Raw genomic sequence first — 13,521 nt, forward strand, 5'->3', positions numbered from 1 at the left:
TTGTATAAGATGTCTTGAGAAAGGGCAAAATATAATTCCCTTTGGGTGGGAAAAACTTTAGGACTGATCTTTATGTTCTGCTTCACAGTTTTATGAAGGCTATGGACAAACAGAATGCACAGCTGGATGTTCTCTAACAATACCTGGTGACTGGACTGCTGGTAGGGCTTCTTTTGTGTTAAGTCTTATACAGTTTAAATCAGGGCAGGCAAAATATTTATGGAGAAACTTCAGTGGTAAAATTAATCACAAATGAGAAGCCATTCAGAATAAATGTCCAGAGCAATTTGTATTTATATATATTTGACTAGATTAATTACATCATACAGGTATGTCTTTACTGGCTACTATGTGTATTAGCTGAAGGTGATGGGCAGTATAGCCCATTAATTTTGGGAATCTCAGGGTTGAAGATCACAAGTAAATTGAACTAAATTATTTGCCCACATGTACTTGCCCTAAAAAATTGTGGCATTTTGTTATTTTAAAAGGAAGTGGAAGGGAAAGGAGGGAAATTTTCTTCCAATCACCCAATTTATTCCCTGGAGATATTTTTTCTACATTTTTCTGCTCCAGCGGTTCAAGTCTTAGTAGAACATGGCAGGGGAGCTCCCGTCACTTGCCTCAGCTTCTGTCTACCTAGCAGGTTGAAAGCACCTTGTATGTGAATAGATAAATAGGTACCACTTTGGTAGGAAGATTAGCCAAAGCTTCCTGCAGACAGTCAGATCCTGCTGGGGCTGGACCTTCCTGGATGTGACACCCATTTGTGAGGCAATTTCAGTGGAGAGAAAAGGTTCCAGATGATGTTGCAGGATGCTGTTCATATTTCTTTCTGGTGTAGTGCTACCTCACCCCCTGTGGTGCACCTTGGAAAACGCACAACTGTGAACAGAATAGGCTAGCAATCTTAGGCAGCCAAACAACTACCCTGTATTAGCATTGTAGTCTCCTGGCTAATGTAACATGGCCATATGCTAAATAAATAAATAAGCTGTTGGATTAATACTGAGTATATACAGATGCTGGTCTACTCTGCATCATGGAAATTTACTGTCTGTTTTTTTAGTCCAGTCAGTCACATTCTGCTTAACCTACAACATAGACACTATGAGAGTAAAATGAAGGAAAAATTCCTGCTTAAGTTGTCTTTGGCTTCTAGAGAAAAGGTGGCATATAACTTTAGCTAATAAAAACAATAATACAAATAAGAATGTAGAGAGAAAAGTTAATAAGAACTAGCAGCAGGAACATTAAGATACAGCAGTTCCTATGGGTGAAATGTTGCTTGCTAGCAGAACTACCCTCAAATCCTATTCAGTTCAAGTTCAGTTTAGTACCATGCGAAGAACATAGATTTGCCTGATACAATTCTTAGAAATGGACTTTAGAACTAGCATAAAAAAATAAAATCTTTTGTTTGTATGTAGCAATAGAATTGTGTTCCAGAAGTGGAAACATTAATACAACTTGGAGAGACTGTGGTCAAATTTAAAAATTCAATTACATTCAGTGTATGGTAAAAATATTACTCAATTATACATTAAAAATAATTAATTTTAAAAAGAATTGTATTGTTTATCAATTACCTTTATTCAGATTGATTCTGGATGGCATATGGTTAAAAACAACCTAAAACAAAATATTATTATTCCATCAATAGGTCATGTTGGTGCCCCAATGCCTTGTAATATCATAAAGCTGGTTGACGTAGAAGAAATGAATTATTTTGCTGTCAAAGGAGAAGGTGAGGTAAGTTGTGCTTCTGAACTCCAAGGCTCGGCTTTTCCAGCACTTAACCTTCATTCATTGGCTTGAGTTGGCAGAAGATGTCAAACACAGTTCAGCTCGATTAAAAACTATCTTGTAGGCAAAAATTAGCCTTAACACAAAAATTGATTGTCTGCTACAGAGCAACAGATGTAGAATATTCATTCATTATTTGTCTGTTTTAGTGTGTTTGTGTGTGTGTGAGAAAGAGAGAAAGACAGAGAGATCCAGAGAGTAAACTCTTAGTTTTTTCCTCCTGCATTTTTGAATTTACAGACACTTAGTAGTTTATCAGGTATCAGCCTTGAGCAGTTGTAATGTGTGTATATCATGGTCCTTTCTAGCTGTGAACTACTGGTACCTGCTTCACCAGTTTCAATTCTTACATGTAGAACTTTAAGTTCAAAACGTACCCAAATGTCAGAAAATGTATTTCTGTTTCAAATTGCACATTTTAAATGTTAAGTACATTCTGTGTTCTACAAGAATCCGTTCAAACAACAATTTAAAGGTACTGTGATTTTGATCAGCATTATTTACCAAAATATTAGCAAATTTCTTAAAAATAATAAGTGAGCTTAAAAAGAATCAGTTGGTATAGTAAATGAACTTATTTACTATAAGTTATTCACTATAAATGAACGTTATTTCCATTCTTACATAAATTAGTAGGAAAATCTGTTTTATGGAAGGGTGTTTTTTAAGCATAGTCCACTTCTTTCCAGATTTGTGTAAAAGGAGCAAATGTGTTTGAAGGCTATCTGAAAGATCCTGAAAAAACAGCAGAAGTTCTTGACAAAGACGGCTGGGTACATACTGGAGATATTGGGAAGTGGTTACCGGTAAGCCAATTTGTAATCAAGGGTATTTTGTGAACAGAAAGAAGAGATTCCTTTAATCAAATGGTTACTTCACTATTTTAATGCCAGAACTTTTCTGTTGCAAGTCTGAATATTTCTGTGACATTCCATCTATTGATCATTTATAGTGCAAGTGTCTTGTAAAACATGGTATCATCAACTGCCTTGCCAGTTTTTTCCATAGTATAAACACTGAGATGACTTGCAGCTTAGATATCAGATTCCTAGCAATGCTGAATATAATTGTCCAATCCTTTCATATACACACAAGTACTGTGATATAGATACTGACTACAGTGCCAACAGGATATGGGAAAAGGCTACCTTATAGACCTGGCCATAAGCAAAAAGCCTATTTTCACTGTGTATTTTTCTTGTGCTGCAGCTAAGTTGGAAGTGAATCTGTTCAGTCACAGAAAAACTGTTGAAAGTTCGTATGTGCATTGCCAGTCCCAGATCAGCACAAGCTGGTGTGATGGAAGGCACCTTAGTAGATATTTATTGTAAACATTTATAACAATTTCCTTGGTAAATGCTATGAAGTTACTTTCAAGACAATTGAACATTTCCTATCAGAAGATCGTACAGGTAGTCCTCGACTTACAATACAACTGAGCCTAAAATTTCTGTGGTAAGTAAGGCACTTGTTAAATGAGGTGCCATTTTAAGACCTTTTTGCCATAGTTGTTAAATGAATCACTACTGTTATTAGTGAATCATGCAGTCGTTAAGGGAATGTGGCTTCCCTCATTGACTTTGTTTGTCAGAAGCCAGCTGGGAAAGTTATAAATACTGATCACATGACCCTGGGACAGTAAAACTGTCATAAATACATGCCAGTTGTCAAGTGCTCAAATTTTGATCACGAAATCATGGGGATGCTGCAGTAGTTGTAAGTGTGAAAACCGGTCGTCAGTCACTTTTTTCAGTGAACTGTCACTAAATGAGTGGTTGTAAGTCAAGGACTACCTGAATAAGATTATAAGAGCAAAATGAAATTGGACAGCAAACAAACTTGATGTATGCATAAATAAATAAATGTTTTATGTTTTCCTATCTTGGTGTCAAAATACAACTACCATGAGCTGTGGGCCGTTGACATAACTTACAGAGATAGTCTACCTGTGCTGTTCAAACAAATTATTTCTTAGTGGCAATCTTGGCTTTTAACTGAATGTTCTTCAGAATTGATCTTGCATTCGGCTCTCATCAATTATGAGATAATGTAAAGCATGAACCTTTTATGAATTGAATTTTTTTTCTACTGGTTTTATAGAATGGTACCCTGAAGATAATTGATAGAAAAAAACACATATTCAAACTTGCACAAGGAGAATATATAGCACCAGAAAAAATAGAGAATGTATATTTGAGGAGTGAACCTATTGCCCAGGTGTTTGTCCATGGTGAAAGTTTGCAGGTAGGTATTTGTTTCTAAAAATGTCTTAGAAATGTCTAAAGTGAATAAAAACATTTTTCATGAATAAATGTTCTTCTGCTGTGAAGATAGACCAAAGAAAGAGATTGATTTGATCTCCAAGGGGCAGTCTTCCACAGCTTTGGTACTGCAACACAGAACTATTGTTTTCTGTTGTGGCAAAAGGTGCAACTTGGCTTCCCCTTTTGCCAATAAAACTTTTGTGAAGTGGCTGATCCAGTAATAACAGTTTAAGTATTTATTTGTTCTTCAGGCTTTCCTAGTAGGAATTGTGGTACCAGATCCAGACATATTGGTAATATGGGCTAAGAAAAAAGGCCTGGGAGGCTCTTATGAAGAATTGTGCAAAAACAAAGTAGGTGGATTTTTTTTCTGATTACAATCCCTAGTAGTATGTGCAAGCTTGTTCATTTTTAAAGCTTTCTTTATCCATGTAGTTTCCAGTGTACGTAATGTAGGAGATGATCAGGCTGAGCCCAAGGGAGAGGTCAAATGCATCATCAGTCTCAAATCCCATTACGCCCACAAGGAATCTAAGACCAGCCCACCTTGAATTCTGTTGATTCTTATCTGCCACCAATTTGTTTTCACCTTTAGTAGTTCAGATTCTTGTAGAGAATTTCAGCTTGCAATAAACCTTTATATTCATTTGAACTGTTTGGATTTCCTGATTTCACTTGACAGTTAAAATATTACATTCATACATATGCACCTATCATATGATTATGTTTTAGTAATCATTATGCAAAGCACAAAAAAACAATAGTAAGCAAAAGAAATTGGCACACCATCTTGCCTCTGAAGATGCCAAGCCATGATTGCCAATGAAATGTCAGGAAATCTATCATTAAAGGGAAAAGAAAAGAAAATATAATTAAGTTCAAGTAACATGAGAAACCCACAAAACAGAGAAAGGGTCAATCACTTAAAACATAAAACAACTTAAATAAGGAGTCAACTCATGTTTTGCGTTGGTATCATTATAATTGCAACACTGGTGAATTTGCATAGTCAGAGCAAAAAACTCAGTACACTGTCCCTGCTATCAACCCACACTGTTGTTAAAATACTGGCAAAATAATTATTCTTAACCATCTTGAGTGACCCACAAGCTAGGATTGGGTCATTTTTGGGCCTTCTAGTCTTGCTTTCACGGTCTAGAATCTAGACATATCTGACTTGTGTGTAGAGATTGTATAGCAAAATAATAAATCATGGCCTATCATCTGTCCTGATTTTTTTTTTTTTGCAAAGTATCTTCTAATTAGCCCTTTTAAGTTAAATAAGTGCAGTGAGCCTTTATTATTTGTGGTCTACAAATAATAAATAAGATTCATATTGTTGTTATATTGTTCTGTAACACTATTCTCTGAATCCCAACAGGATATAAAAAAATACATTCTGGAAGATATGTTGAAGATAGGAAAGGAGTTTGGCTTGAAGTCATTTGAACAGGTGAGAATCTAAAATGTTTGCCTACTATTAGCCTGCCTGTACCAAACCTTTCTACCTCAATGTCATTTTGGGTTCTAGAGTTACAAACATTAACTGGCTAATTACAATGAGATTAGCAAGATCTAATTATTAAGGAAAAAATTAACCTACCCTTGCATTAAGACTAGAATTTTATTTTAAAGGAAAGAGAGAAAATTGTTTTTTCTTAAAAAGATGGGTGATTGGTTTCAATAAACAGTCTATTTAATTCAGCACCCATATTAAATCCTTACTGATATGGAACATCATTATTGTTTAAAATAAACTGGTTCAGATACAACTTCTGTTCTTTCAGTCTAATTGCAATGTATGTATAACATTGTTCTAAACAAAAATTTGCAAAGTCTGATTTAACCTCCATTTTTTTCAGATCAAAGGCATTGCCCTTCATTCTGAAATGTTCTCTATTGAGAATGGCCTGCTAACACCAACCTTAAAGGCAAAGAGACCTGAGCTACGCAAATATTTCAGCTCTCAAATAGAAGAACTCTATGCTAATGTCCAGATGTAAAACTATTAGAGAGAATGGCATTTGCTATTAACCATCATATCTATGAACAGACTATAACAAATATGTGGAAGGAAACAGTGCAATCATTAACTTCTACACAAAGGGGTACTCAACATAGGAAAACTGAAGAAAATTTGAACTCTGCCTTACTGTCCACTTGTGTCGCAGACCATTTTTTACAGTGACATACAACTTCCTCAATGCGCCTTAAAACTGTACATGTTATCTATGTGATTTGTTATTTAAGACTTCAGCCAAAAATGTGACTCTCAAGGCATGTAAAGGGATATGTGTGTTGCTACCACATTCAATTGTTTATATTACATTGTACAGCTGGTAATCATTTTCCAAAATATTTGATATATGGAGATTTTTATTGCATCATAGCAGAGGAACACTGATAGGAAAATGAAACTTATTTGTGGTTGGATGTAAAATTTGGGCAGAATCTTGGATGCCTACGTTATTTACTGACTTTTTCAAAGCTTTATTTAATGTTGTGGTATTAATGCAATGAACCACAGAATAAATGATCATATATTTTAGCTTTAGAATTTGGGGGAGACTCCAGATAAAATTTCCTATATAATCCAAGATATCAGCTTCATGAGCTACAGGGATAGTTGGGCCATAGTGGCATCATGTTATAAAATATGCATGGATATGGATGGAATTTCAGTACAAACTGGGACTAAGGCATGCTCATACATTGCCAACCATTAGATTGCCTCAGTAGTACAGCTTAATCGTAATTTAATTTACTGGGTCTTGTACAAAATTAGCTTCTGCTTCTTACTGAGCAAAGAATATTGAGAATTTGATAGGATACAAAAATAACCATGCTTCTGTAACAGACAGGTAACGGACTGTAGTATATATATATATATATATATAGGATGTCATTTTATTGGAATGGGGAAGAATGCTTGAACATACCTACCTTTTACCTGCATCTGTATATTTTTCTGAGGGATGGATGGAATTGAAATGCCTTGTAGTAACCCATGTCTGAGTTTTCCCATAAAACAGTAATTAATTTGTGTTAAATATATGTAAACAAGCACAATGAAGTTTGCACTAAAGAGTGTGTGATTATAATGCACTACCCAGTTGCATAATTTCATACATGGGTGTCCTTATTGCACACCATTATTCAAACCCATACTCTTAAAGTATTAACTCACTTGTTATATTGGAATTCAAAAGTTTGCTTAGTGTTGGCTATTTCTATATTTTATAAACAAAAATTTCCATCCAAAAAAACTCCATAAGGAAGCCAAAATAAATATTTCTGCATTTAATTTGAGTAAATGTTTTTAATACTGCAATTTTAAAAAGTCACTGTGCGCTCATACCTAAAAATAATAATAGGAATTATTGCCTGATTATTCCTATTTGTTTCCCATTCTTTTTGTCTGGACCTTTATGACTATTTTATGTCGCAGTTGGTACAGGAAGCAAGAGAAAGGCAAATCAGCCAATAAATAATAGTTTCTTACACAGCTTTATCATAAAGAAATAATTTTGACACATTAGCAAAATAGAATTTTCTGATCTTAAACCAGTTTTCTCTTTCTGGCACTGGACTATGGATTACAACCTTAGTATTCCTAGGCAGTACCCTATTCTTGTGACAGTGGGAATGAAAAGTTTTTAATCTAAATACATCTCAAGAGCTTAATATTAGGGAAAGCTCGTCTTAATAACTTTTTAGAAACTAGCAAACCTGAACTTGGATAAAAGCAGTTCCATAGGGCAGTGGTGGCGAACCTATGGCACGCGTGCCAGAGGCGGCACTCAGAGCCTTCTCTGTAGGCACGCGCGCCATGCCCCGGAGATGGCAACCGTCCCTCTTCAACCAGCCGCCCGCTAACTCAACCGAGGTCCCACGTGGCCGGATGCATCCCAGTATGGGTGGTTTCCCTCCCCTCCGTCACATCCCTCCTGGCCTCGCATGCTCTCCTTTTACTGGGCACGACCCACTGCATTGCCTCCTCAGCTGTCGGCTATCCGTCCAGCTCAGAGGCGGCTTCTCTGAACTACTGGCAGTGGGCTGCAGAGCCCCAGAGTGCACCGGTCGAGGGGCTGGCAGGGTGTGGCTGCTGATGGACACTGTCGCCCCTCATGCGCTCTCTGGCCTCTGTGTGGGGGCCGATGGTATTGGGCAGCAGCCGCCCTGACCCTTGTCTTGCCCTGCGACAATGGCACCCCTGCCCTGCCTTGTCTCGCCTCGCCTCACCCCGCAGGACAAGCCTCCTGCCCAGCATCCCACCTGCCAGAGACCCCCTGGATTTCCCCCAACCCTGCCTGGCTCCCACAAGTGTCCCTCCGCACAAGCAAAATTGAGGTGACCATGCCCACCTTGGCCACACCCATCCAGTCTGCCATGACCACAGCCACGCCCACCCAGTGGGCCACACCCACCTGGCACCCGGCGATAAATAAGTGGATTTTGGGTTGCAGTCTGGGCACTCGGTCTCTAAAAGGTTTACTATCACTGCCATAGGGGAACAAAAATATTCCACTGACCTATAGTTTATTACTGAAACAGAAAGAAATCAATTCTTTAGTGAAAGGGTTGTTTCTGGAGTAATTCTATAGTGGGCAGAAGAAGCTTGTTGCTTGTAGAAAATGTAAACATTTATACCCAAAGGCATATGTAGATGGCATATGACAAATGCAGTGTTGTACTGATATGATACAAGCCCTACGTCTTTTATAGATATATCACAAAATCATACATAAAAAGGATGGACACACCAGTGCAATGTTGTTATTGTCATTCTGATGCCTCATTTTAAATTGGTTTGTAATATTCTTTTAATAGCATTATTCTCTAGAAGTGGTATCTGTAATTATGGTTGATAAAAAAAATGGATGATGTTAAAAATTCAGTTCATTCAAAAGCTCTTATTGCAAATAAAACAAGGCCTTTATAATTTAGAAAGTCAATTCAGCAGAGAATCAGCTAAACATTAATGTATATGTACATACGTGTATGTAGGTATATTTTTAGTTCAGATGATGGAATTGATGCTTTTTTAATGGTAAGGAATTGTTAGATATTCAATATAGACAACAGAACAAAAGGAGACAGCCCAACAACAATTATTAAATAGTGCTACACAAATTAGGATATGACTATAACATCTTACACTTCTGGAGCATTGCTGAGACTACCTATTCTCATGGTCTCATTTCTACCCTCCTATGGTAGAATATTTTGTAATTTAGCTGCCACCCAAGTTTCTTCAACTACTTTTGAGTAAAATTTGGCAAAATATTGTAGTGCACAGTCCCTCCTAGAAACTCAATTTTTGTTGAAACCTGGGCTTGGATTGATAGAAAATTTAAACCACCCAACTTACTTAAAGGTTGACTGGGTTATTCTAGGAGTTGATGTCCACAAGTCCTAAAGTTGCCAAGGTTGGACTTAGATAGTTTAATTAGTGTATATTGTGAATTTCAGAGGCAGTCTCAGCTTGTAACCAGCATATGAGCCTATTCTTATTTGGTTACACCAACCATACTAAGCAGTAGTATCATATATTTTGAAATCATATAAGGCTGATTGCACATAAACACATCTACTACAATTCCATTCCCCTCTCTAATTTCATTCAATATAAACTAGGAACTAATGCTTCCATGTAAGTATCAGTTTTGCTGAATCGAAATTGGGAACTTGGGGACATTCATTGTCTTGTATTTTAATTTTTTATTAGGTATTTCAAATGGAAATTAAATAGGAAAAATTATATTAGTATTAAATGCATATGAATAAATGAATGAATGAATGGTTGAACTAAGAAGGGATTCGGAAATGTCATGGTGGTTATACTTTCCCAATATATCATTAGTTATTTAGTAATGAATAACTGAATATATTATATGACTAAAATTGCTATTAAGCTTAAACAAATGTGAATATCAATAACCATAATCCAAAGAGTATAAATCCATGATTTATAATTTACAATAAATTTTGTTCATGTTAGCAAAAGTCTTTTCTGTTTTGGAAATCTTGTAAAATAGAAGTATTAACTTAGGCATAGAGAAACTCTACTTTTGGTTGTATTGTAGATATTAATGATGTACAACTGCCATATTGGCTAGAGGTGTAGTCAGGACTACAGTCCACTGTCTCTGCATTAAGCTAAGCTGTATGTGAATATATAAGACAAAGATACGGTAGTGTTTTTATATATATATATATATGTAAGACAAAGATAGTGTTTTCTTTAGTGTTTTTTTTAATCCCACCATTACTTTAGTGTAGTGTAGTGTAGTGGTAAAGATGCTGTTTAGTGTAGTAGTAAAGATGCTGGCCTAGCAACCAGGAGACTTGAGTTCTACTCCTGCCTTAGGCATGAAAGCTGGCTGGGCAACCTGGGGCCAGTCACTCACTCTCAGCCCCACCAACCTCACAGGATAGTTGTGCCTTGAATTACTTATAAAGTTTGGATAAAAATATTATAATAGTGTATATGATGCACATAGTCCCAGGCTGGTGCCTATGTGTATTCTTTTATATTGAAAGTGTTCCATGCCTTGTGTTAATATAATCTCAAGATAAAATACCCACTGTTAGGATCATGAGATATTTTGTTCCTTATTTAGATCTCACATCAGCCAAAGTGTATATGTGAGCCTGTAGCTTTTTAATAACTGCAACAGGAAAGTTTTAGGGCTTTTCTTTAGTGTTTTTTTTTAATCCCACCATTACTACTTTATAAATAATACCTAACACTCCTTTCTCTGATTTTTCGCACAACAACAACCTGTGAGGTGGTTTGGGCTGAGAGTGAGTGACTGGCCCCAGGTTGCCCAGCCAGCTTTCATGCCTAAGGTAGGAGTAGAACTCACAGTCTCCTAGTTTCTAGCCTGGTGCCTAAACTACTACACCATATTTCTGCCCTATGAATGCTTTCATTCTTTTGAGAAAATAGCAATTACTTATACTTCTCGAAAAAGTGCCTGTTATCTTGTAATTGCATCATTTTCAGTTGGAGAAGGGAATATTTTCTATCTAATAAAAGCTAAACAGTTACCCTAATAGAGTCATCAATTCAAAGACAATATGCCATACACCAAATTCTACAGAAAGGAAAAACAGGCTGCAGAGCAGCAGAGACAGTTGTAAAAATATATGCTGTCATTAATGCTCTAATTGCCTTCTTGGTGAATCAGGTTTACATACAGTATGAATGCATTCACAACATTCCAGACTGATTTAGTAAGAAAGTAGTAAAAGGGATTGCAGGAAACAGATTCTGTACTACTTCCCTCTCACTAATGCTAATAGAGATATTTCTGGATAGTAGAGTCTTCCATTAATAAGAATGCAGAATAACTAAGACTCTTTTTCTTACAGAATTGTCCAGCAAAATAGCATTCCTCAATATTGACAGCTTTCAGATATGAGGTTTTCAAATTTAGCTGGGGAATTCTGGGAACTGGGAGTCCATACATATAAAAGGTGCCAAAGTAGAGGTGAGAAAGGTGAATATGCAGTAGAATACATAAATAGTACCAGACTTTCTATAGCTTTTTGAATTGATCAAATATGCCCTTCAATTACCCAATGAAATTGAGCCAGAATAGTTTATATATTTTAAATCTCTAATTTTGTATCTGATTTGAAGTGATTACAAATGCTGGAGAAGTCTTATGGCCTCCTGATCAATTTCTAAATTGGTCACATCGCAGTTAAGGCAGCCTGAAAATGTAGATGATTGTTTGGGAATTGCATGTATTTTTTATATTGTATATCTTTTCTATAATCCTTCATCATCATAATTGCTCATACTACAACAGAGGTTCCCAACCTTTGGGGCACAACGGACCAGTTCCGTGGAGAGAGGTTTTTCCGCAGACCAGAGGGTGCATGATTTTGTGTGCTGCCTGCATCCTGCGGATGGGGCTTGACTTATTTGTGCAGACCAGTTGCTGGCATGTCGCAGCCCAGTACTGGTCCATGGTAAACAAAACAATTGCAATAGGAAATGCAATACATTTGACAGGAAATACCTCTGCAAGTGGGAAGGGTTGGTGAGAATATCCTGTAAAAAACTTCCTGTGCTGAATTAATACAATTGGCCTTTTTGCATTTTGAGTATCATCCTTCAGGGTGAGATACTTGAGCAACTTAGGAGCAGAATCAAGCATGGATTTGTTGAATAAGCCAAGATCACTAGATTCACATACTATGCTAGACTATAAACCATGTACTATAAATAAAATGGGTGGATTCAAACAAAACACCAAACCAGAAACAAACAAATAATAGATTATGATTTAACGGAATGCATGAATCTAGTGAAAACAAATGAATATTTAGATTTTTCAATCTGAGGTTCTTAAACTTCTAAATATAATTGCATAGAAAAGAGGAGAGAAATTACCATATCAAGTGATTTACTTTGGATAACAACATATTTTCTTTTTGTATTAATAGAACAAAAATAAATACTAGAAGAATTCAGATATTTTAGTGTCTTTTTCATTACAGGTGTTGTCTAAAATTTGAAATGAGGTACCATGGGGATGTTTTTTAATTAAATAGTTAAGCAAAATTGGAATGTATCTATAATTGTTTGTATTTTTAGGTTTTTCTTGAATATGGAAAAAATGCTTACACGGAAGAACTACAACTTTCGACTGTTCTCCATGCCACCCCTTGACATGCCTCCCTCTCCTTGCCAGTCTCCAAAGCTACTAGCAGTTACAATACAATGTATCAGTTTCCAGATGTTGTTGTTGTTGTTAATTGCGAAGTCGTGTTCGACCCATCGCGACCTCATGGACAACATTCCTCCAGGTCTTCCTGTCCTCTACCATCTTCTGGAGTCCATTTAAATTCACACCTACTGCTTCAGTGACTCCATCCAGCCATCTCATTCTCTGTCGTCCCCTTCTTCTATTGCCCTCAATCTTTCCCAGCATTAGGCTCTTCTCCAGTGAATCCTTCCTTCTCATTAGGTGGCCAAAGTACTTGAGTTTCCAGATAAAAACAGGTAAAAATTACAGAACAATTTCTTCGCAATATCCGTGTTGCCTATCTTCTGGCCTTTAGATGGCGCTCTTCCTTTATTCTCGCAGCTATGCGTGGTAATAGGGTTACACTTCAAAAATTTAACTCACAGACAATGGACTAAACTATCTACTAAAGAAAAAAGGGGGTATCCCTTCAGAAAAAAACCATATTAATATTCTTTCGCCCCTTTTTGCGAACTGTGAAATTTTATATAGAATAGTAAGAATTAATTTATAGATGTCATAACGAACAGGTTTAGTGATGCTAAGCTCAATTTTTCCTCTCCCCCTCCTTTCGAGTATGCAATGGGATATGCTGGCAGTAAGTTTTGAGTTTTGGCGCGAAAAAAAGCAGTTTGTAGTCAGGAAGTTAAGCCTGCGCGTGTTTTTTTTTTTTTTTTTTTTCGTCTCTC

At 36.5% G+C, this 13,521-nt stretch overlaps 1 protein-coding gene across 2 annotated transcripts in view; it reads left to right on the forward strand.

Moving 5' to 3' along the window:
- ACSL1 (acyl-CoA synthetase long chain family member 1) overlaps positions 1-7,374 on the forward strand; it is a 40,436-nt gene extending 33,062 nt beyond the window's left edge. For both annotated transcript variants that reach the window (XM_039330681.1, XM_039330680.1), the window contains exons 15-21: positions 89-161; positions 1,664-1,752; positions 2,496-2,612; positions 3,907-4,050; positions 4,322-4,423; positions 5,452-5,523; positions 5,933-7,374. In XM_039330681.1, coding sequence (XP_039186615.1) covers positions 89-161; positions 1,664-1,752; positions 2,496-2,612; positions 3,907-4,050; positions 4,322-4,423; positions 5,452-5,523; positions 5,933-6,073 — 738 coding nt within the window. In that variant the 3' untranslated portion in view covers positions 6,074-7,374. The remainder of the gene's footprint in view (positions 1-88; positions 162-1,663; positions 1,753-2,495; positions 2,613-3,906; positions 4,051-4,321; positions 4,424-5,451; positions 5,524-5,932) is intronic.
- Positions 7,375-13,521: the final 6,147 nt, after the last annotated feature.

The sequence above is a fragment of the Crotalus tigris genome, unplaced genomic scaffold, assembly GCF_016545835.1.
Source record: "Crotalus tigris isolate CLP2741 ecotype Arizona unplaced genomic scaffold, ASM1654583v1 scf7180000024432.2438137, whole genome shotgun sequence".
Lineage (NCBI taxonomy): Eukaryota > Metazoa > Chordata > Lepidosauria > Squamata > Viperidae > Crotalus > Crotalus tigris.